Source organism: Gobio gobio (genome assembly GCF_949357685.1).
Source record: "Gobio gobio genome assembly, chromosome: 21".
Taxonomy (NCBI): domain Eukaryota; kingdom Metazoa; phylum Chordata; class Actinopteri; order Cypriniformes; family Gobionidae; genus Gobio; species Gobio gobio.
In genome coordinates, this window is record NC_137117.1 from 30,240,908 (window position 1) to 30,263,894 (window position 22,987).

Here is a 22,987-nt window from a genome sequence, read left to right on the forward strand (position 1 = left end):
AAAATCACTCACTGCTCTTGATTGAATAACTTTAGTAGCTTTAATAAGAATACATTTCTTACTTGAACTGTTAAATACTCTGGCGAGGAGATAAACATGGCGGACTGTGAACAGCTCACTCAGGGACGGAGCTAAGCTAATAGGGCAGAGTCTGTCAGCAGTCGTGGGCGGGGCCTGTTCTTCGTTTTGAGACACTGTTTCGATTTATGGGTAAAATAACAAACGGAGTGGATGGATTTTTACCACAATAGGGTGGTTGTGTATGTGTTCACACACTGCAGACACATAAATATGTTCAAAAACAATTTAAAAGTGAATTTTGCATAATAGGTCCCCTTTAAAAAGTACAGTTTGAATTGTATTAAAGGTCTTTGTGTATTGTGATTGTATGCATTTGTAAATTATGCTCTTGTTTTTTTAGGTTTATTTGCTACTTTTACAAGCCTGAAGCTATTTAATGTTTGATATGTGTCTTGCTTTCACATCTTCGGGTTTTGTTGGTATTTGTTTGAACTTTTGTGCAATAATAATACAGGATATGTGACATTCTTTTATTTCATTCTGATTTCCTCCTAACACACTGAAGCACCTTATTTGTGGCTTCATTAACATTGATCTTATTTGTGTAAAACAGCTGATTTTCAGTACACGTTTCCCTGATGTAAAATCTTCTGCAAAGACTTCCCTATAAAAACAGCACATTGATACCCTTGCTATTTTGTATATTGTTACAATTAGTCCATGAAACAAATAAATGTATTTAATTTTGAGTCTGGCGTAGAGGAAAAACCAGATAGCTCTACAAACTTGTTCAATAAATAATTATTTTATTGATGCATTTATTAAGTTTACAAGACCATGGAAAAATACTAGCCTACATTAAGACACAACTATTAATGTTAGAGTTTTCCATACATCAGCATTATAATCTTAACAATTTATATTTTTATTACTTTAGTTTAAGGTAGTTAATAGTTTTTGTGGTATGTTGCTGACTCCAGACATACATTCTGCAAATATTTGCATCTTTTGTTACAGATTGCATTTTAGGCAGGGCTTAGAAAAAAAAAAACATTACATAATATATGTCAGTGCAAGTTGCTTTCAGCTCAAACATACATTTTAATCTGAGACTAGGTTTAATTAAACCTTCTTTATAAAACCAGGGGTTTGTGTAATAGGCCGATTGTAACTGGGGGGAGAAACTCTTGATGACACATAATTAATAATTATGAGAATTTGAATTCATGTGGCAGGAAAATAGTGTGTCTGTGATCCATTGCTATTGCTTGATACTGATATGAATGATAAAGAATTAAAGGCCATCAACAGTGAACAGTCTGTAGCTATAGCACAATAAGAAAATTAAACCCTTCACAACTGCGTATTGGTAAATATGAATTACATGTTGAAGGCCTCGTTTAAAAGGCTGAAACTTTTACAAATGTCGCCTCCCTGTTGTGTCAATAATATTCAAAAGCCTTGACTAACTTCCTTGTAAGCTTTGAAAGTGAAATGACAGCAGCATGATGACGCATTGACATCCTTCCTGTGACGTCCGCAATGACACGTGTATTCAAGATGGCGGCGGCGATGGTGAGTAACTTACCGATGCTAAAGTATTTTCTGTTTCTTTCTTTCACAAAAAGGTCAATTCCACACGGATATAGATGACTTACTTTAAACTATGTTGTTTCGTGTTGCTTCTTGCGAGTGTACGATATGATATGATTTGCAATTTTCGCGCAGTGGATGCTGATTAAAAAGCAGCCGGCTAGCATTAACGCTTAGCAGGCAGCTAATTATCGAGTGTTTGCTCAGATTTAGACTGGTGTAATGTCCTCATCTAATCTAAAACCCACGGCATATGAAACAGACAGCTCTTATTGCTTGAACATACGCGACTGTGTATCATGATGAACAGCATCACATGATGGAGTCTGTATCTGCCCTGTCAGGCTAATGCGTTCGCGCTGCTCTAGCATTCTATGCCTCTCGCAATCAAAGCAAAGATGACGATGAGGACTGTTGATAAAGTGATTAAATCAAAGTTGTTTTCTCAATTCCTTCCAGAATGTACTAATATGTGTTTCTCTTGCCGGATGACACTGTGTTTTTGACACTTGTGGGGATTTAAATGGAGTTTTGGCTTAAGAAGAGTTTGGCTACTATTTATGTTATTCTGTAAGAAATAATGGGAAGTTTGGGACCCCGACGCAAAAAATGACGGGGTATTATCCCGCTTATTACACGACAACTTACAAATAAAGGAAATTAATGGACACTAGTTGATTTGATTGTAAATTATTTTTTGAGAAAATTCATGAGTGATTTTGCCTAAAGTATTAATGTGAAGGATTTTTTTGTTGACATAGCAAAGTCAGAAGGTCATAACTGGACCTTCCAGTGAAAATGGCAGACAACTCTCTGATGAATGCATGACTTCTCCAATCATTTGTGCTGCGTCCCAATTCGCCTACTTATACTACGTCTTAAAAGTATGTACTCTTTTTGTGAGAAAAAGTACATACTTTTGAGTGTGTAGCAGAAAAGTATGCAAGCTTTGGGACATACTACTTTGTCATCTATAACAGACTCTGTTGCTTATGCTGCCTTCACGTGCTATCGGAAATTTGATGATTCCGACTTCTGAAGTCGTGTTGACGAGCGCATTGCATTCAAGTTTCAAAATGTGAGGGCGTTCATGTGCAATGTTTACCTAGGAAACTCGTATATTACGATAATTCCGAGAGCACGTGAAGGCAGCATTATGCCGCGTTCCAGGCAACCCGTAACCCGTGTTTTTCCAACCTTCTACCCGTGAAAGTGCACTGGAACGGCAGCCAAACCCGTGACTTCCCACCCGTGAACTCGTACTAGATCGATGTACTCCCAGTTACGAGTTTTGACGTCACATAGCCCGCGAAGCAACAATGGCAGCCCCCCACGGTTGCAGTGTTTATGAAACAAATATACAAAAAACGTAAAATAAAAGGTATAACAGCTTTTCTTGCCGTCTGCGCTGTTTTTCTCCTCAGTTTCCCTCAAATAAGCAAGGAGTAAGCACCTTTGGCGATAGAAATGATTGTAAATGAGCATAAACCCCGTACGGTCCGACATGCTTTGTTTACATCAAACTACCACACGATTCCTTGCGCTCAGGCAGTTTGGCGTGACTTTGCCTGGGACACTACAAAGTCGTGAGTCGTGGTTTGAAGTTGTAATTTACGGGCTCAACCTGTCTGGAACGCAGCATTAGTTACGTGCAGCCCGTCACCTTTTAAAATGCCCTGCCAATCATCGTCACAGTTCAAATCCTCCACATTCAATTTCATTTCCTACCGTATCAGAGAGAAATGTAGTAATTGCTCACTCAAACCCCTTTATCTAACCCTCTCTGTCGGACTCGCGTAACCGTCATGTTTGTATTTTTTTTAAACACTTTTTATCCGCGTTTGTAGTTCTAATCGAATCCTCGTCCATCTCGCAATGGGTTGTGGGCAATATCAGCCGTTAGAGTGTGCATCGATCTGCACTTCGAATTCTGACCGGAAATGGTAGACCATCCATAAATCTTTGGAATGCTCTTTTCAACATACTACGATTTGGGACATACTAACGCCACATCCCAATTCGCATACTATCCGTAATAAATAGTATTCGAAAAAATAATTAGTATGTCCCAAATCGTAGTATGTTGAAAAGAGTATTCCAAAGATTTACGGATGGTCTACTATTTCTGGTCAGAATTCGAAGTGCAGATCGATGCGCACTCTAACGGCTGATACTGCCCACAACCCATTGCGAGATGGACGAGGATTCGATTAGAACTACAAACGCGGATAAAGTGTTAAACTACAAACATGACAGTTAAGTAGAGAGGATTAGATAAAGGGGTTTGAGTGAGCAATTATCAGTATTTAACCTGCAGAAAAGATATTTATTCAGTGTTAGCCACATTATATTTCACCTGCAGCAGCATTGTGAACTTTTGTAATATGTTTGGACATTAACTTTGGAAACACATGAGGAGTCTCTGCATTAAAGACCCACGAATGGCAGATCAACGTGCTGCTACATTTCTCTCCGATACGGTAGGAAATGAAATTGAATGTGGAGGATTTGAACTGTGACGGTGATTGACAGGGCAGTTTAAACGGTGACGGGCTGCACGTAACTAAGCGACAGAGTCCGTTAAAGATGACGAAGTAGTATGTCCCAAAGCTTGCATACTCTTCTGCTACACACTCAAAAGTATGCACTTTTTCTTCACAAAAACAGTACATATTTTTAGGATGTAGTATAAGTCGGCGAATTGGGACTCAGCATAATTATTTTTTCGAATACTATTTAGCACGGATAGTATGCGAATTGGGACGCAGCGTTGGTCTGCTTAAAGGGATGGTTCACCCAAAAATTTTAATTACCCTACAATTTACTCGCCCTCAAGTACGGAGCCCCACACATGACATGCAAGAAGAAGAAAAAAGTAAATTGTGTGCACAATTAACTAATTCGTTCCCTCGGTTCATAAATCATGCGCACAATTTACTATTTCGTTCTCTCGATTTGCTAAATCGTCCACACGATTTACGAATTAATTCCCTCAATTTAGGGAAGGGAGCGAATTAGTAAATTGTGTGCATGATTTAGCCTACTAGTTAGATTTTTACAGAAAGTGTAACGCCTCTCGCAGTTCAAAACGCTTCTGCGCCAGTTACGCTTTTTTGTAAGTTGAATACGGAAGGTGGTCTGGCCGAAGCTAGATATTTCAACTTTAACAAGTCAGATATGGGTATTTTTCTTACACAAACATCACTTCGATTCAGACAGCCTTTATTAACCCCCTGGAGCCATGTGGAGTACTTTTATAAGGGATTGATGCACTTTTTTGGGGGGCTTTAAATTTTGGGCAGCCATTCACTGCCATTATAATGCTTGGATTAGCCAGGACATTTTTTAATTTAACCCCGATTGTATTGGTCTGAAAGAAGAATGTCATATACACCTAGGAAGGCTTGAGGGTGAGTAAATCATGGGGTAGTATTCTTTTTTGGGTGAACTATCCCTTTAAACCCCAGCCCTTTCTAACGATCGACTTCACGTTTGAGTGCAATGACCACATCTCAAAATCCGAACAACAACTGATGCATGGGTGTGTTATTCACTACACATTTTTTTTTTTGGATTATGTTTTTCTCAGAAACTTGCTAATTCTGTTTCGTCTTAACATTTATGCATTTGATATGGCAAATCCACTATGCGTCCCCTCCACTTGGCTTACATAATCTGTTCTGGACCACACAAACACAGACAAGGAAGAGTGATTTAAATAGTCCCAGTGCTGTTGGAACAATGCTCGGCCAGTTAAATTTGAGGACTTTAACTGTGTAATAGATAACAACCTCAAACTGCTTGTTTGGATGATGGGGGACTGTTTATTCAGTTGCTGACTGTATTAATATTGTTTGGAGGTTGTTTCAGATTCACCTTGTTTTACCTGTTGAGGTGGTTTATGGATACTTTGTTATCTGATTGATCAACAATATGAATTTTCTTTTTCAGCATCGCACTGACTTACCCTAGTAACAGTTCCATAGGATGTATGTTTTTATGTGATCAAGTTTGTGCTGTTTATATGTGCTGTTTTTGTACTGCAACAAGGTTATAGATAACTAAACATATTTGACATTGTGTGTTTCTTTTTTGTGTTTGTAGGAGATGTGGGCACTGTTACTGGTGTCCACGCTGCCTTTAGTAACACCCTTTTATGTACCAGGGGTTGCGCCCATGAATTTCCACCAGAACAGCCCTGTTGATATAAAGGTGAGGCCTCGTAGTCGCAAGTACCAAAATGAGTGGCTTACTGCACTGTAAACCCTAACGCTCAAAATAATGAATTGGTTTGAGTAGGACAAACTTAAATTAAGCAAATTAGTTCAAATGAACTTTTATGAGTATTTAGCACTTTCTTTTTCTTTAAAGTTCACCTAACTGATATATTTTATTGTTTAATTGTTTTTATGAATTTAATGAATATGTTTAACTGAAACTTCTCTGGGATTTCTATTTCCCAGCATTACCTGATTAATGTTTTGTATTCCAAATGTAGAAGAGATTCTGTTAAAGGGATAGTTCACCCAAAAATGAAAATTCTGCCATCATTTACTCACCCTCAAGTTTCTTTGTTCTCCTGAACACAAGATAAGATATTTTGAAGAATGTTTGTAACCAAGCAGATAGAGCGACCATTGACCTATGATAGTCAATGGTTGCTTAATCTGCTTTGTTACAAACATTCTTCAAAATATCATCTTTTGTGTTCAGCAGAACAAAGAAACTCATACAGGTTTGGAACAACTTGAGGGTGAGTAAATGATGGCAGAATTTTCATTTTTGGGTGAACTATCCCTTTAACAGAATCTCTTCTACATTTGCATAACAAAACATAACCACACTCTGCTCTTGACTGAATAACTTTAATTATAAGCATTAATCTTTATTTAATTTTTACAATAAAGACCATCCAGTGTTATTTTACCATTTGATTACTTTAATTGCTGTAGTATTTCTTGCCTTCATATACTATTAGTCCACCTGAAAATCTTAACTGTTTATTTCATATCTCTCTTTTCTATTGTATTTATTTGTCCCGTGGTTTACAATTTATTTTGTTTGTATTTTACTACTGACTTTTACTTGAAAAGTTTGCATTGAAAAAGTAGCTTTTTGTTTGTATATATGCTGTCAATGATAGTTCTTTGTTATAAGTAGGTCACACTTACAAAAAAATGGGAATTGGCCAAGAAAATTGCAATCAGTGCATCTCTAACTTTGACCCTAGACACTGCTGTTTTTGGAGACATTTACTAATGTATTGACTACATGTTTTCCACAGACATGTCTGCTCAGACCTTATCAATCTAGATTAAGGAATCTTGTTTCACACAATCTTTATCCTTCATTCCACAGATTCCTTCTCCAGAAGTGTTTAGATTTGTGCTTTGGTGTTTCTAACATATACCCTATTTTTAATTACCAGGCTGTGAAATTGACAAGCTCCAGAACCCAGCTGCCCTATGAGTACTATTCACTTCCCTTCTGTAAGCCTGAGAATGTCGTCTACAAGGCAGAGAACCTCGGTAAGTTGTGATTTCGCAGCAGTCGCACGTCTGGCTTTTTTAAGCATTGCTATGTTACAGAAAACTAAAGGTTGCAGTGAGTAGGTTGAGTTATTACTGTGACGTGCTTATCATTTTGATGATGCTATGTGACCAGGTGAGGTGTTGCGAGGAGACCGTATTGTAAACACCCGCTACACGGTTCTCATGAACCTCGACAAGAAATGTGAGGTGTTGTGTAAAAAGCCAGATGATCCCATCAAACTCACCGTGGAGGAGAGCAAGCTGCTAGCCGAGCGCATCCAAGAAGAGTACTATGTCCACCTGTGAGTGAATAAATCTATATATTTTTGCTGAATATTCTAATTCATGCAAATTTTCACCTATCCTGTATAGTTAAAGCTGTCAGTAGTAGTTTGATTAATAGGTCATGCATATGAACAGCATTGCAGATAACCTCCCTGTGGCCACACGGCTGGAGCTTTACCCAAACAAAGAGGAGGGGACAGAAGAGGAACAGAAGAAGGACACATTAAAGGATATACAGTTTGAGCATGGCTACAGGCTCGGCTTTACCGAAAATAACAAGGTAATCCTGGAGAACATCTTTTGCCATTAGGTTAATATGCCAGTCTAAAGATGTAGAATATAAGAAATTAGTTTTGTTATCTCTCACTCAACCACTTTTCATCTGTTATTTATTTATTGACAATTATTGATAATTGTCTATAGATACAAATGGCTGTTGGTTTCTATTAAAAAATGATCGTATTTGGTCTTGTCATTGTTTGTTCTTTTTCGTGATTGGTTGACATGTTTTGTTCCCTCCTGTAGTTTTATTTGCACAACCATCTGTCATTCGTTCTATACTACCACAAAGAAAAAGTGGAGAATGACGAAGAACACAATTACAGAGTTGTCCGTTTCGAGGTGATGCCAAAGAGCGTAAAATTTGAAGGTAAGTCACTAGTAATTCAGTGAAATTTAAAATGTCATAAATCGAAAAATCTGAATAGATGGATCCAACACCAGAAAAAAGCTTTTCGGTAACACTTTACAATAATTCTTCCTTTGTTAACATTACTTAACGTGAACTAGCAGTGAACAACACTTCTACAGCGTTTATTAATCTTAGTTGATGTTAATTTCAACTAGGGCTGCAGCTATCGATTATTTTAGTAATCGAGTATTCTACCAATTATTCCATCGAGTAATCAGATAAGAAGTGCTTTTTCTTTAATAAAGAGCAATACTAAATATACAAGAGAAAATAAGTCCGGTATCTTAAAATGAACAACTAATTTGTTTCCTTTTTTAGAAAAATTTAAGTTTTATTGCTGAAATTGCAGACATTAATATCTGTGAAAACTAAACCAATTTAGTGCATTCAATTGCCATATTATATTCAAAATACAAATATATAAATAAAAAAATATAATCAATTTCAAATGACTTGAGGTCATTTGGTAAGGTAAACATTGGGAAAGGTAAACATAGTACAAACTAAAACAAATCCTACAACCTATAAATCAAATTAATAGTAATATAAATATTAAAATAATGCCTAAACATTGCATTTGTGTTGTGCAACTTAACTTTCAAGTCTTCTTGGAAGGCTTTGAGGCTTTTGTAAGAAGCAAAAAATATTGGACAGGAAGGAAACTTAGAACAAGAACAAGAGTAGAGATGGGCATAGCTACTAGAGATGCGCAGATCAGCTCTAACGTCACTAAATCCGCTGTTAAAAACAAACCATCCACCTGCACATGATTTTCTCTGATTTAGATCTCCACACCTGATCGTCACATTACAATTATTAAATTTCTCAGTGTTAAAGAGTAACTTCAGTGATTTAGCATTGAGCTTAGTTTCAGTAGAAACCCTGTAGTATATTTTAAATATGGTACTTTCCCCCCCTCATATCCCCCTGAGACTAGAGAATAATGCATTTTATTTCTGGAAAAAATAATTTTTTGGCCAGAGGCTAAAAACTATAACCAGTAGAAGGAGAGATCTCACTCTCAGAATGTAACTGCGCTCGGCTCGGCCTCGGGCATTCATAACGGAGCGTTGCAGAGCAAAGTGAGAGTTTCGACTTTTCAATGAATTCCTATGAAAGTTGCTTCCATATGCAATCAGAAAACGTGACAGCCGCGCTTAACGTTACCTCAGCTCTGCTCAGCTCTTACTTCCCTCTTGTGATGAATGAAATCTGCGTTTGTCCCGTGACTTTCGTTCGGCTCACTCACACTTTATTGAAAAGACACGTTCAGTTTTTAATTGTAGTGTTTAATCTCTAACTGAACGAAATGATTGTATTATTATGAAGATCAAAACGACGCTGGGGGCGGTGTAGGGAGTGGCCTCGTAGGGCAGCGAAGCAAGTGTATTCTGGGAGTTGTTGTCTTTCATTTCCTATCGTAACATATTAACTACACTAAAGTAGGTTGCTTTAAAAAAAATCTTCTTTGGCGAAATTACATTTCTTAAATAACCGAAACCAGGGTCGACAACCTATAGCTACAGCACACAGAGGAGTAACTGCTGGAACGTGAGCAAAAGAGTGTTTGTATTTAATTCAGATAAAGTAGCCTAGATCGCACATACAGATCTACATTTTGAGCTAATCATTCATCATGGTAACACAGCTTGTTTTATTAAGTTGGGAACAATAAATATGATTAAAGTGTGAGATGAAGTGTGACGCAAATCAAAGTACGCAGTTCTGAAAGCACGAGCGCTGCGAATCCCGCGCACACAAGTTATAGCTTGTTCTGCTAGTTGTTGCGCTTGGCTTTGAGAACATTTTAATGGTGTATTTCAGAGATATCAAGTATATACAAAGTCCCATTAAACATGTAACTTACACATCACAATGACGGTGATGCATGTGCAAACTCCATTCATGCTGTTCATGTGTTTAGAGTTGCTCGTGTCTCTTAGCTGACGCGCGAACTGCCGCAAATGAAGCTTAAATGCTCAGCGTTGCATCCTGAAGCTCAACACACAGCTGTCTTCGTTTAAAAATAGCGAGACTCAATTATATTAGCAGTGCTCTCTCGCATTGCAGTCTCTGATCTTGAGATGAGCTGAAACCGAAAGTTAAAGAATGACCCACATTCATTGCGTTTTACCGTGAAATGAGTTCCGCGTCATTATTAAAATCAATACATTAATGATTTATCTCTCATCCACTTTATTACTTTACCCACCTGACCCGCGGATATAACCGTGATCCTCACAGTATGCGCGAGTCCTTACACAAAAAATGTCTTTCTGCAACATGACCGTGTGTAGTTAAATGGACTCCACACGATAATTTGCCTCAATGATTTTTTGAATTCAAGTTACTCGAGGATTCGTTTCAGCCCTAATTTCAACATTTACTAATACATTATTAAATTCATATGTTATGTTTGTTAACATTAGTTAATGAACTTTGAACTAGCATGAACAAACAATGAACAGCTGTATTTGTAATAACTAATGAAGGATCTAAGGCTTTTCAAGAACAACATAAAAAAAAAAAGTTTAACTTTAAGAAAGCAACCATACATTGGTGGTTTTATTTTCTTTGCTTTTATATTTAATTTCATAATTTATTATCATTAGGAATTTATGCATTTGTCATTTGATTTTATTATTATTATTAATTTGTCATTTTTTGTTTTTATATTAATTATTTTAAAATGTCCTTAAAAATAATAAGCAGCACAGCTGTTTTCAACATTGATAATAATAAGAAATGTTTCTTCAGCATCAAATCAGCATATTAGAATGATTTCTGAAGGATCATGTGACACTGAAGATGAATGATGCTGAAAATTCAGCTTTACCTTATATAAATAATACGTTGCATTTTTTAAATATATTAAAATAGTAAAGGGCTATTTTAAAGAGTAATATTGCTGTTTTTACTGTATTTTGATCAAATAAGTGCAGCATTGGTGGACACAAGAAACTTTTAAATGGTAGTGTGTTTAGATATTTGTATTTATTTAAATGAATATTTATTAATTTAATTTATATTATATAGTATGTTGAAAATATTTTACTGTATGCATCCAAAAACACAAATAAATGTTCCATTGTTTACTACCATTTAATTAATTCTTCTCTCAGATATAAAAGCAGATGATCGAGGCACATGCACATTACCTGAAACGGTTGCCCCCATCCCTCAGGAGATCGACCCATCCAAAGAGAACAGCATTCTCTTCACTTACTCTGTGCGCTGGGAGGTGAGACGCGTCGCCTCCTCCATCAAGAAGTCCACCTGTGCTTTACATGTTCTTGTTTGGTTTCATAAATGGCTGCTCTCTTCTCCATTGCAGGAGAGTGAAGTGAAATGGGCGTCTCGCTGGGACACATACCTCACCATGAGTGACGTGCAGATCCACTGGTTCTCCATCGTCAACTCTGTAGTCGTGGTGTTCTTTCTGTCAGGTGTGACTGATTTTCCTCTCCATCTTCACATGACTTTATTTCCAAGCACTTTTCCATTGCAATGGCATCTAAGTACGTGTATGTCTGCAGGCATCCTGAGTATGATCATCATCAGGACGCTGAGGAAGGACATTGCCAACTACAACAGAGAAGATGACATTGTAAGTTGCTGCATTCTGATTGGTCGCTTGCCTTCTGATATTCATCTCTTATATAATGTTACTTCAGTGCTCTTTCTTTTTATTGTTAATAGGAGGACACAATGGAGGAATCTGGTTGGAAGAATGTCCATGGTGATGTTTTCCGCCCACCTCAGTATCCCATGATACTTAGCTCCCTGTTGGGATCTGGCATCCAGCTCTTCTGCATGATTCTCATTGTTATCTGTGAGTATTATGCTCTTTTTTTTGTTTTAGGGTAGTGTATGAAGCTAATGCTAATTGCTAATGAGCAGGCCATATGGCATCTGCTTCCACACTAGTGTTGTCAAACGTAGTCGACTTGGAAATGCTAGTCTTTAAATGTTTTGCTTTTATATTTTCTCAAAGGCTACATTCAAATTACCATTGTGTTAATGTTACGTTTTAGAATGAATTTAGGTTAGACTAGTCTCTTACAAAATTTCAGTTTTAATTAATTTAGTCGTTGTGCACATCCCTACTTTTAAGGGCTTTTTTTGTTTGTTTGAACGTTCTCTGAGCTTCAAAGGTTTCTATTTACAGCGTGTTTTTACAAGCGTTGAACATAGTAGCCATTCACAATCATATCTGTTGAGCGGAATTTTTTTTAAACGACTTAATTCAACAGTTTTTGCTCTGGTACAGAAAACTACACAATTTTTACTGGTATTGGTAAATTTGGGTACGGTCACAATCCTAGGCCATACAACTGCAGATTTCCACAGAATTGTAATGCCTGTCTTTCTAACATTTTCAAGCATTATTTATCCCTTTCTTGTTGAATGTTCATTTATTAAACATTTGCTACGTGACTCCTAAATACAACGAAACTGTGCATGTGTGTGTTGTAGTTGTGGCAATGCTGGGGATGCTTTCTCCATCCAGCCGAGGAGCTCTTATGACAACAGCCTGCTTCCTCTTCATGTTCATGGGGTAAATGCACAATAGCAACAGCTTGTGCTCCATCAGATTTTGCTATTTCTGATGGGACTCTATTCAAACTTTGTTGTCGTCATGTGTCTTGTCCTGCAGTTTGTTCGGAGGATACTTCGCAGGAAGACTCTACCGCACTCTTAAAGGCCACAGATGGAAGAAAGGGGCTTTCTGTGTGAGTACAAACTCAAATAATTGAGCTTGGAGATTACACTGGCTGAAAGAACAAGAAGTAAAACAGTGTGTGTGTGTGTGTTCTTCTAGACGGCAACTCTGTACCCAGCTGCCGTCTTTGGAATCTGTTTTGTTTTGAACTGTTTCATCTGGGGAGAGCACTCTTCTGGCGCTGTAGGTATCTTCATTCTTAAATGCCTATTTGCTGTTCAAGAAACATTTCTTATTATCAATGCTGTACCATATTATCAAATATTTTTGTGAAAACCAGGATAATTCTGATCTGAAATCTTTTGTGACATTGTAAAGTCTTTGCTGTCCCTTTTAATCAATTTAATGCATCTTTGCTGAATAAAAGTGTTAATTTCTTAAAACAAAAATCTTGACCCCGAACTATTAAACTGTATTCTATGTTAGTAACTGCTATTGATGATGGATTCACTCAGTAAAGGAATCATTAGACTGATTCAAACAGTAATTTGTGAGACTATTTGTGTGATTCATTAAAAGAACAGCTTTTTTTAAAGACCGAAACTAATCACATTGTATGCTCCATCAAGCAACTTCCTCTTATTCAGCTTGAGCATTCTTATAAACTGACTGCCATCTCTCGTTTTTCAAATATTTCAGGTTCCTTTCACTACAATGCTGGCCCTGTTGTGTATGTGGTTTGGTATTTCTATGCCTCTCGTGTACCTGGGATATTATTTTGGTTTCCGGAAAAAACCGTATGACAATCCAGTTCGAACCAATCAGATCCCCCGGCAGGTTCCTGAGCAGCGCTGGTACATGAACAAGTTTGTCGGGTATGTGGCGCTCTTTGTATTGTCTTTGTTAGTCTGTGAATAGTTGATTTAGCAGTGCATGCTTAATGGGATTGTATTGATCTCTCCCTTTAGCATCCTGATGGCGGGAATCCTGCCGTTTGGCGCTATGTTTATCGAACTTTTCTTCATCTTTAGTGTAAGTGGAATCAAACATGCATCATTTAAAAGTGTATATAGTGCATACATGCAGTACGGCATTTTAAATGTACTCATATATTGATGTTTTGCAGCGTGTCTATGAATATATAAGCTCATTGTGGTGTGTTATATTTTCTTATAGGCTATCTGGGAAAACCAGTTTTATTACCTGTTTGGCTTCCTGTTCCTTGTCTTCATAATTCTTGTTGTTTCCTGCTCTCAAATCAGCATCGTGATGGTGTACTTCCAGCTTTGTGCAGAGGTGGGTGTATGTTCATAGAGCCGTTTAGTACTTCCAGCAGGAAATATTTCCTATTGTTACATGTACAAAACACCACTGGTATAATACAGTTCAGATGTAACTCTTACATTACCACAAATCCATTTTAAGAACTTCTCTAGGCAACATTTTGACCCTCTTGTGTGTCATTTACTTGGTGTTCCTGTTGTACCGGTTGAGCTCCATAATCTTTAGCACACTGTTCACACAAATACACTCACCCTTACAGAATATAAATATGCAAATATTAAGAGTTATGATAACAAAGCAAAGGTCACTTCATTTGAATGGTCACCAAACATGCTACATTTTCTCTAAAAATGACAACTTGTCCACTCTCAGTCCAGTAGAACTTGAACAGAGCTCGCTCACTGTCAATAATAAACACCTGTCAATCATTGTGGCTCCTCCCCCTACAGGACTATCGATGGTGGTGGAGGACGTTTCTCGTGTCCGGAGGTTCTGCCTTTTATGTCCTAGTCTATGCTGTTTTCTATTTTGTCAATAAGGTAACTATCTTTACTTCAGTGTGTTACAGTAGACTTCTATTTACTGCAGTGTCTCTCGTATTCAGCACATTAAGATGGAGTTTACAACATTATTTTAGACTTAATGTGGGATCGAATCCATTCTATAGTTAACACCAGTTTATTTAGACAGAGTCTGCTCTGCTTTCTAATCACACGACCATAAACACACACACACACACTGTGGATTTTATGGCTGTTGGTGTGGTGTCTATGAATAATGTAATTGAATAATAAATGCATTAATTGGGGGCTTATTTACATTTTGTGTTATCTAAACAGGACCCAATACAATTTAACGTTGTAAGAAATCTTTATTTTGTATTTAGCTTATTTGCTCAACCAGTAGTGTTGATGGGCGGGGCGACCTTTTTATCCGACCAATGGAAGATGGACAAATTTTTTGGGGGCAACCTGGTTTTTTTTTTTTGTGTGATGCCGCTATTGGCACAGAAATGACATGCTTCACATTTAAAATGTGTTAAATCTGCTGTAGTAATAGAGCGCATATGCAATTTCAGAACTTTTAAAATGGTAAAACGAGAGATGGATACAGTGTCAATTAAAATAGTTTGACATTTTCTAGTTAAATGAAGTCGAAGATTGAGATATGTGACTAGACTAGTCTTATTTTTGTGTCCGATAATTGCACACTTGTCTCGTTGTTTTGTTGGACTCGGCATTTACATGGTTGTTTGTCTCTTTCTTCCTCCCTCAGCTGGACATTGTTGAGTTCATTCCCTCTCTGCTGTATTTTGGCTACACGACCCTGATGGTTTTGTCTTTCTGGCTGCTAACGGGAACGATTGGTTTCTACGCTGCATACGTGTTCATACGGAAAATTTATGCCGCGGTCAAAATCGACTGAAACGCATCTTTTTTTAGTTTTTGTTTCTTTTTTTTTCTGTTTTGTGAAGCAAGCACTGACGTGTGTGAATTGCTGGCGTGAGGCGCAGCAGTGCCCCCGTATGGATTGGAGGAATGAACAGCGATGTGTTTCGTACACCGTTATCAACCTTTCTGTCCTGCTCTCTCTGCCTCAGCAAAGATGTATAGAGAAACAACATGAACAGTTCCATTTTTAATGTCTGTATATCCTTTTGCACACACAACATGGGCCAAAGTGTGTCGGTTGACTTTTTCTTTGTTTTGGTGGGGATGTTGGATTTTTGGGCTGGGTCTCAGGCTTTTGAAGACATTGAGGGTTAATTGCATATTATATAATTTTACAAATTAACTTTGTGTCCTTTTAATATAATGTTTAATTTCAACTTGTTCCCATGTCTTTGATTCAGAACTGAGTTCTTGAATGCTTGTTGTCTTGAGGTGTGTGTGTGTGTTTGTTTGAATGTGTGGTCACTTTGTGGTCATCGTGTTGGCATGGATTGGAATTATGGGATGTAAAGACATGATGAGACAAGGACATTAAAAAAAAGTAGATTTCCTTCGGTTTCCTTGTGCTTGCTGGTCATTAGACCTAAAAGACTCTTTGATGATGCAGTATCACTTTATTTCTGTTCGTTTGTACCTTGCCATTGAGAAAATTTGTCACTCATAAATTAGATATTTCATTTTAACAGGTCTATTTCAAAAACTACAATTTCTAAGCATATTCCCACTTCACATGATAGAATGTAATTTTTTTTCCCTCATGCCTTGATGGTGGTACTTCACCTATGGACTGTTGCTGTAGCCACAAACGGTTGAATCTTGGTGGATTTACCTCAAAATGCAAGGGTATCGCAGTGCCCAGCAGGTAGCAGTATATTTGCTTGCATCCATGGTGCTTTTTTAGATTTGTTTTAAAATGTTTGTACCACTTTTAGATCCCTCAAGATACGGTGTTTGTTTCAAATTCTGACCAAAATTGAAGCAGCTGCAAGATTCAGCAGTTTAAAACACTAGCAAAATCTACTTCTGCATTTGGACCGGTCTTTATTTCCTTGGCTTCCGTCGTCTTCAAATGTCATCATCATATGCTTTGGTGGATTCTGAATTCACAGGTGACTTTATGAATAAATGCAAGGACTACAGAATATATTTTCTACAGAAGTACTTTATTCTGCCTGTTGCGTGGGGTCGATGGGTCTGTGTATGTTAATGGTGTAAATACGGTGCTTTATATTGTTGCATTTTAGGTTTTTTTTGTGGAGCTGTTTGTCCCATTATGTCTTTGTTTTTAGGCAAAAGCATGTCAATTTTTCTTTATGAATCAATCTCTCCCTATCTCCTTTAAGAATGTCCATTTATAATGTATAAAACAATAAAAGTGCCAATATGTTGACATTTGAAACGCCGTCTAGGTTTTGTTCAGCGTTTTCTCAAAAACTTTGGGCCATTCTGAGAGTGCTTTTCTCAGAAGAGTAGGAAGTCAGAGCCTTAGCTGTTCTTGGAATGCAAGACAAGACTGTAAAACCTCAAATTCCTCCAGATTTAAGTCATTTTCACATGAGAAATTATGTATTGTTGGTGGGAATTTTGGGCCTAAAACAACTCCTCGAGATGTGAAAGTATAGGTTTGAGATATGCTTTATAATTAAGCCTGGCTATAGCTCAGTTTTTTATTACTTGGAGTTGTGCCGTTCTTGTCTTTTCATTTGTGCGCTGTGGTGTGGTTTCCTGTTCTGGCTGTATGGTATGTGAATGGCAGTTTTCAGCCATTACCAGCCCGTTTCTTCTCGCACCCTTTTCCACCGCTGCAGACAGGAAATCAAACGCTTAAAAAAAAAAAAAAAGGACGCCAGAAATATGAAACCGTGGGTTTGTCTTTTAATCATTTTACCATAACACATTACAAGTCAAATGGTACAATGTACTGTACAATAAGTAAATAGGTTTGTTGTAATGTCATCTCTTTGGATCAACCAATATACAAATCTGTCAACTTTACAATGCAGCAACTGACCGCAGGTGAGCTGTGTAACAAAAAAAGCGCACTGTTTGTCTCTGTTATGCATTTCTTTTGTACAATTCGTCCTGTCAATAGTCATCTCCATGTTATATAAAATAGTGTAAGGATGAATATTCCATTTTTTTAGTTTTCACCTTTTTTCCAGAAGTCGTGGTAATAAGCAAGTACTAAAAATAAAACGACTATATCGCTAAACAAGTTACATAAAAAGCTTGGAATGCAAGACTTACATTAAGCTAAAATATATCAAACTACAAGTGGATTTTGTCCTCTGCGGACGTACCCATTTTCTCACTAAAAGCCGGAAGAGCATTTTATTGAATAATTTTTCCTTTTCGTAAAAGTCAGATTGTTTTTTTGTTTTTGTTTTTTGCCCTAGCTTGGTTACCTCATAATTTCCCTTAATATTTTTGTTATAGGAACCAGCTAGTATTTTGGGAACAAAAGGACAAGTGCATTGCTACAAAAGAGGAAAAGAACCATTTTAATTTGGTTAATCTGACTATTTCTGCAAAAAAAAATAACAACAACCTACAATCAGACGCTGAGCTCCACCTATGCAGGCAATTATTACATAAAACTTCATTTAAACCAAAAGTGCTTTTTGGGGTGGGCAGAGAGCTGGAGGAAATTACACACCAGTCAAACCTGCCATTTTTGTTATTATTATTAATGTTAATTGAAAACACCTCAGTCATAGATGGAGCTGGAAAAGGTTTTTCGTTTGTTTGTGGCAATGATGATTTTGTCAGACACTGAGAAGTATTCTAAGCATGATGTAACTAACAAAATCTATTTTAAGATTAAATGACTTCCTCAAATGTATGACAAGACAACATGGGGGAAACGGCCAATGCAGTTAATATTAGTGAAAATCTATCTAAAATACTGTTATTCTTTTGGAGAAAGGAGAAAAACAACAATTACATAAAGATGAATAAACTCTACACATCGAACTAATGGCACATACAAGATCAAATACAAAATTAAAAACATACAAACATACAAGGCTGAAAAATACTCTTTTTAAAGGTTTAAAAGTGCTAGAATTCAGATCAGCTCACAGAAAACCCGGGGAGGACAAACTCAAAAATTGCCAAAAGCCTTCTGTCTTTTATTTTGTTAAAAATAAATGACTTTTTCTTTATTTTTAGATTTCATAAATTTGTCTGTACACATTCATAATGTTCAATTTAATTAAGGACATTTTTAATTCCTTTAACTTTTCAATTCAATTAAAAATGCATACTTTTGGACCATATCCATTAATGCCTATATTATTATGAAACCAGCAATCGAGTCGAACGCAGGGACACCTTAATATTTTTGGTTTTGTTATGAAACTATCATACTTAAAGTATGAACAAAACTAACTCAATTCAGGTAGCAATTGTGCAAAAATAAGCTTCTTCTCCCCGGGTTTTTGGTATGAAAACAAATAAATGAGGTGATGCGTTGTGCTGTTTTGAGGTCCTGTTTCAACAAACAGAAAATAATATAATGACAAAACGACTAGGCAATATCCCAATCAAATGTCCCATGCTTTGAATGTCAAAGACCAGGCTGGTGACTTCTTTGTGTCTCTTTTCAGACCCTTTTCATACAATGTTCATTCGAATCAAAGCAGCTGAAAAACGGAGAAAACGGACAAACAGTTCACGTGTACTACTGTGCATGTTTTCGGCTAAACGATCATTTGCAGTTTAAAATGTTTCCAGAGTGGTGGTTGTTGGCAACCACAGCACAAAGAGCAGCATAATATTGTTTTGTCTTAGTTTTGCAATGTGGCCTTTTACCTTTCTATTGTCATTCCTGCTTGTGAGATATTCACATTCACTACAAACGCAGACGTGGACACAGAATCGATTTACCCAAAGGGATGAGGTGAAGCGAGAGAGAGAGAGAGAGAGAGAGAGAGAGAGAGAGAGAGAAATACATCTGTTTGTATCAAGCACTGCTTTCACTGCTGGTACGTTGATCATCTGTTTCTTTACACACATGGCCATTGGTAATGAATGATTATTTGGTAAGAACATGTGCAGTCCACTTGCTGGGAAATGGCAACTTAGAAGAGATTATAAGACAAAACCCCTCTAAAGTCCTGTTTTTGTACTATTAAAATTAACCTACAGCAACTGGAATTGTGGTTTCAGACACTTCAGTGTGATGGTGCAAATTGTAATGGAGGTTAAAAACTGTACAACCAAACACACCAACAGACAGCATCAGTCAGGTCTGATCGAATACTGAGAATAAAAAACGCAAACTGAAACCTGGATCACATTATGGGCCTCTAGTACATGCTCTAAAGATTAAAGACTAGTCCATTCTACTGGATTATGCCACTATTAGTCTATTATATGCAGGTCAAATCCCACCTTATTCATCTCCTTTGACTCACATGGAAAAACAAGGAACAGGAAAAGCTATAGGGAAACGCTAATACTTCATCCATTTTGTTCAATATGATGCAAGATACATAATTATGTAAACCTGCTAGACATTTTTTTTTAAATCCATCAGCAATTTTTTAATACAACTATCTAAATTACAAAATATACTGAAAAAGAAGCAATTATAATATATATTTTTTGATAAGGTACTTCGTACACTGCAAAAAAATATTCTTGTTTTTGTTTTGTCTTTTTTTTCCATTCACATATACCAGGGTTATCATAATGTATGTCTCTCTCTAAAATAAAAACTTGCCTAAAATACTTGTGTTTTTTTCTTTAATCTGGTGGTCAGGAGATACTGTTGCGCCACGGAGACTTGAAATTAGTGCTGGAAGGAGGAAAACCATTTTGAGAGTGGTGGTGATTCCAAGGTACTTGATGGTTGTTTGAACTTTGTGTCTGTGTGTGTGTGTGTGTGTCTAATGTGTCTCTTTTCAGGAAGCGTGAAGGTAGAGTGGGGAAAGGGAGGGGATTTCAGTGGGTCACCTTGGCAACCCAAAGAGGTCAAGTGCCTTCTGCTGTAAACAAAGTGCTTCTTTTGAGGAAAAATTGTAAACCTGTAAGATTTTAACGTAAAAATTATTTTGCTTTAGTTCTGTCAGTGGTCACATTGTACCAAATGAACAAATCGTGCAGTTGTTACCCTCTTTGCCTTTCTGTTTTCAGTCCCTACGTTTCTCTCACATAACTAGTTACTGACCATTCCAACGTGTGTAAATTTGTATTGACACACAAAAAGCTGGAAGAACACATTTTTTTAGATGATATTTTCATCTAATCACATACACACTATTATTTTATTTGAAATGTTGTAATGAGGATTACTTGATTGAGTCTTGGTGAATCTTAAATTTGCGATATATTGAAAATAACTAAATTTGGAATAACCAATTTCACTCCTTCATTCCTTCACTAATTCTTCCACTCCTGGCCAAGAAGACGGTTTTAGTTTAAGGGCAAGCGACTACTACCTGACTTTAAGTCAAGTCTTACATTTGGAAAAGAAAACAAAATTCATCACTTCAAATTAGTCTTTCAGAGTCTCAAAGACAGATCATCTTTTCTACATTAATCTTTTCCTTTTTCTACTAATATTATTACTTTATAAAGTATGCAGTACCATGCCTTAAGGCCTACTGATGCTGCCATCTAACTACTAAATTGTAGGACAGGGGATGGTGGGAGAGGTTGAAAAGGGTATTTCAAAAATTATAGCTAAAATTCAGACAGCCTAAATAAAAGCTCAATGATATTTCATATGCTTGTTTTCCTCCAGGCTCATTAAAAAGCTGTTGTGCGCTTTTGTTAAGGCTTCTATGTGTTCAAGTGTTCTATTTCCCCACCCCTGTGGGGAGCACTAATGCTCCTCTGCCCTGAGCCCCTGTGACAGGCCAGGTCGGTGCAGGGACCTCATTGAAAGGCCTGGTGAAAGCGAGGCAAAGTGGTCGTACTGAGGCTAGAGCTGAACACTGGTGGGAGTGGGTGCAGAGGCCCAAGACCGAGCCCCCCACTGGAGACTGCTTGCTCCTGAGGTTGAGGTTGCAAAGAGGTAAGAGGCACTGCAGCTGTGGCTGAGGCAGCGTGTGGTTCGGCAGCATGCGAAGATGCTGACGACGAGGAGGAAGAAGAGACGGTGGAGGTGGTGGAGTAACCCATTACCAGTCCTCCTGAACTCATGGGGGTGCTATAGGGTGGCAGATTTAGTGGAATAAAGCCCAGCAGATGAGAAAAGTCCATGTTAGCAGCACACAAAGACTCAGCGATGACAGCGGGGTTCTTGGACATGAGGGGGTCCCCGCAAAGGTCATCCGACAATCCCACCGGAGGTTCCAAACCCTCCTTATTGGGCGAAGCTGAGGGTGGCGGAGGAACTGCGAGTCCACTCTGAAGATCCATCAGGAAACTCTCCATCTCCACCTTCAGGGGCTTCTCCAGCAAGTATGAGGTAGATCCGAGCTGGTACTTGGGCGGTGGCTGAGGGTGCTGCTGTTGCTGGTTCTGCAGGGGAGGCTGCTGCTGGTGTGACGGCGGGGAGTGGTGGTGATGGTGGGGGTGGTGATGGTGATGATGATGTGGGTGATGGTGGTGCAGTGATGATGGAGGTTCCATGTGGCAGCCCATCCCCATGGCACTGGATAAAGTCCCTGGAACCAATGAGTGATGGTGGCCCACACCCGGATTGGACATGGCCTGGAGATGATGAGGGTTGTACATGCCCATGGGAAAAGGGGTGGCACCGTGGAAAGGCTTTGCCATCATCGAGTCCTTGGTGGGTCCCATGCTACACATCATTGGGCTTATTTCTTCTTTCACAGCACAAGGTGGAGAACCAGACCCAAGTAAACCCAACATATCTGGAGGTTCCGTTTTGATCTTCAGCAGCTCCTGCGAGTGACTCTTCTTGACATGTCGCGTCAGATGGTCCTTCCGCCCAAAACGTTGGGCACAGTACTGGCACAGGAAGTCTTTGCGTCCTGTGTGTACCACCATGTGTCGGCGAACATCCTTTCGTGTGTAAAAGCGACGATCGCAGTGGTCACAGGGGTGTTTCTTCTCCTTGGCACCACCGGAAGACTTGCCTGAGTGGCTCTTGAGGTGCTCCAAGAGTGCAGGCGTGCTCTCGTAGCTTTGCAAGCACACCTTACAGGTAAGATCACCGGCTGTGGCTGAGTGCATGGCCATGTGGCGCTTGTAGCCCAGCTTTGTGTTATAGTGTTTGCCACACTCCTCACACTTAAAGGCCTCTTTGTTGGGGTCGTGAGTCTGCAGGTGGTTTTTCAGGTGATCTTTGCGGTGAAACATCTTTTCACAAAATGAGCACTGGTGAGTCTTCTGTGGGGAGTGTGTGGCCATATGCCTACAAAAGGAGACAAAGAAAGCCTTTAGCAAATTGGAAATTTCTGTTAAAATAACTGAAATCTTGTATTCAACGTGTCCATGAGTTCATGTCAGATTGCAGGGGGACCCTCTAAAGCAGGTGTGTCAATTTTTCCAG

At 38.1% G+C, this 22,987-nt stretch overlaps 2 protein-coding genes across 3 annotated transcripts in view; one reads left to right on the plus strand and one right to left on the minus strand.

Annotated features, from left to right (window-relative positions):
* The first annotated feature begins 1,542 nt into the window (after nt 1-1,542).
* On the plus strand, nt 1,543-16,923 carry tm9sf4 (transmembrane 9 superfamily protein member 4). The gene is made up of 18 exons (XM_079802904.1): nt 1,543-1,596; nt 5,719-5,826; nt 7,043-7,142; nt 7,279-7,447; nt 7,566-7,710; nt 7,956-8,079; nt 11,244-11,362; nt 11,456-11,567; nt 11,658-11,728; nt 11,821-11,953; nt 12,598-12,679; nt 12,779-12,854; nt 12,944-13,027; nt 13,484-13,659; nt 13,753-13,816; nt 13,961-14,080; nt 14,518-14,607; nt 15,344-16,923. The coding sequence occupies exons 1-18, from the start codon at nt 1,564-1,566 to the stop codon at nt 15,491-15,493; spliced, it is 1,956 nt and encodes a 651-aa protein (XP_079659030.1). The 5' UTR covers nt 1,543-1,563; the 3' UTR covers nt 15,494-16,923.
* Nucleotides 16,924-17,377: 454 nt separating this feature from the next.
* Nucleotides 17,378-22,987, minus strand: part of plagl2 (pleiomorphic adenoma gene-like 2) — a 54,534-nt gene continuing 48,924 nt past the window's right edge. For both annotated transcript variants that reach the window (XM_079802906.1, XM_079802905.1), the window contains exon 4: nt 17,378-22,849. In XM_079802906.1, the coding sequence (XP_079659032.1) occupies nt 21,403-22,849 (1,447 nt within the window). In that variant the 3' untranslated portion in view covers nt 17,378-21,402. The remainder of the gene's footprint in view (nt 22,850-22,987) is intronic.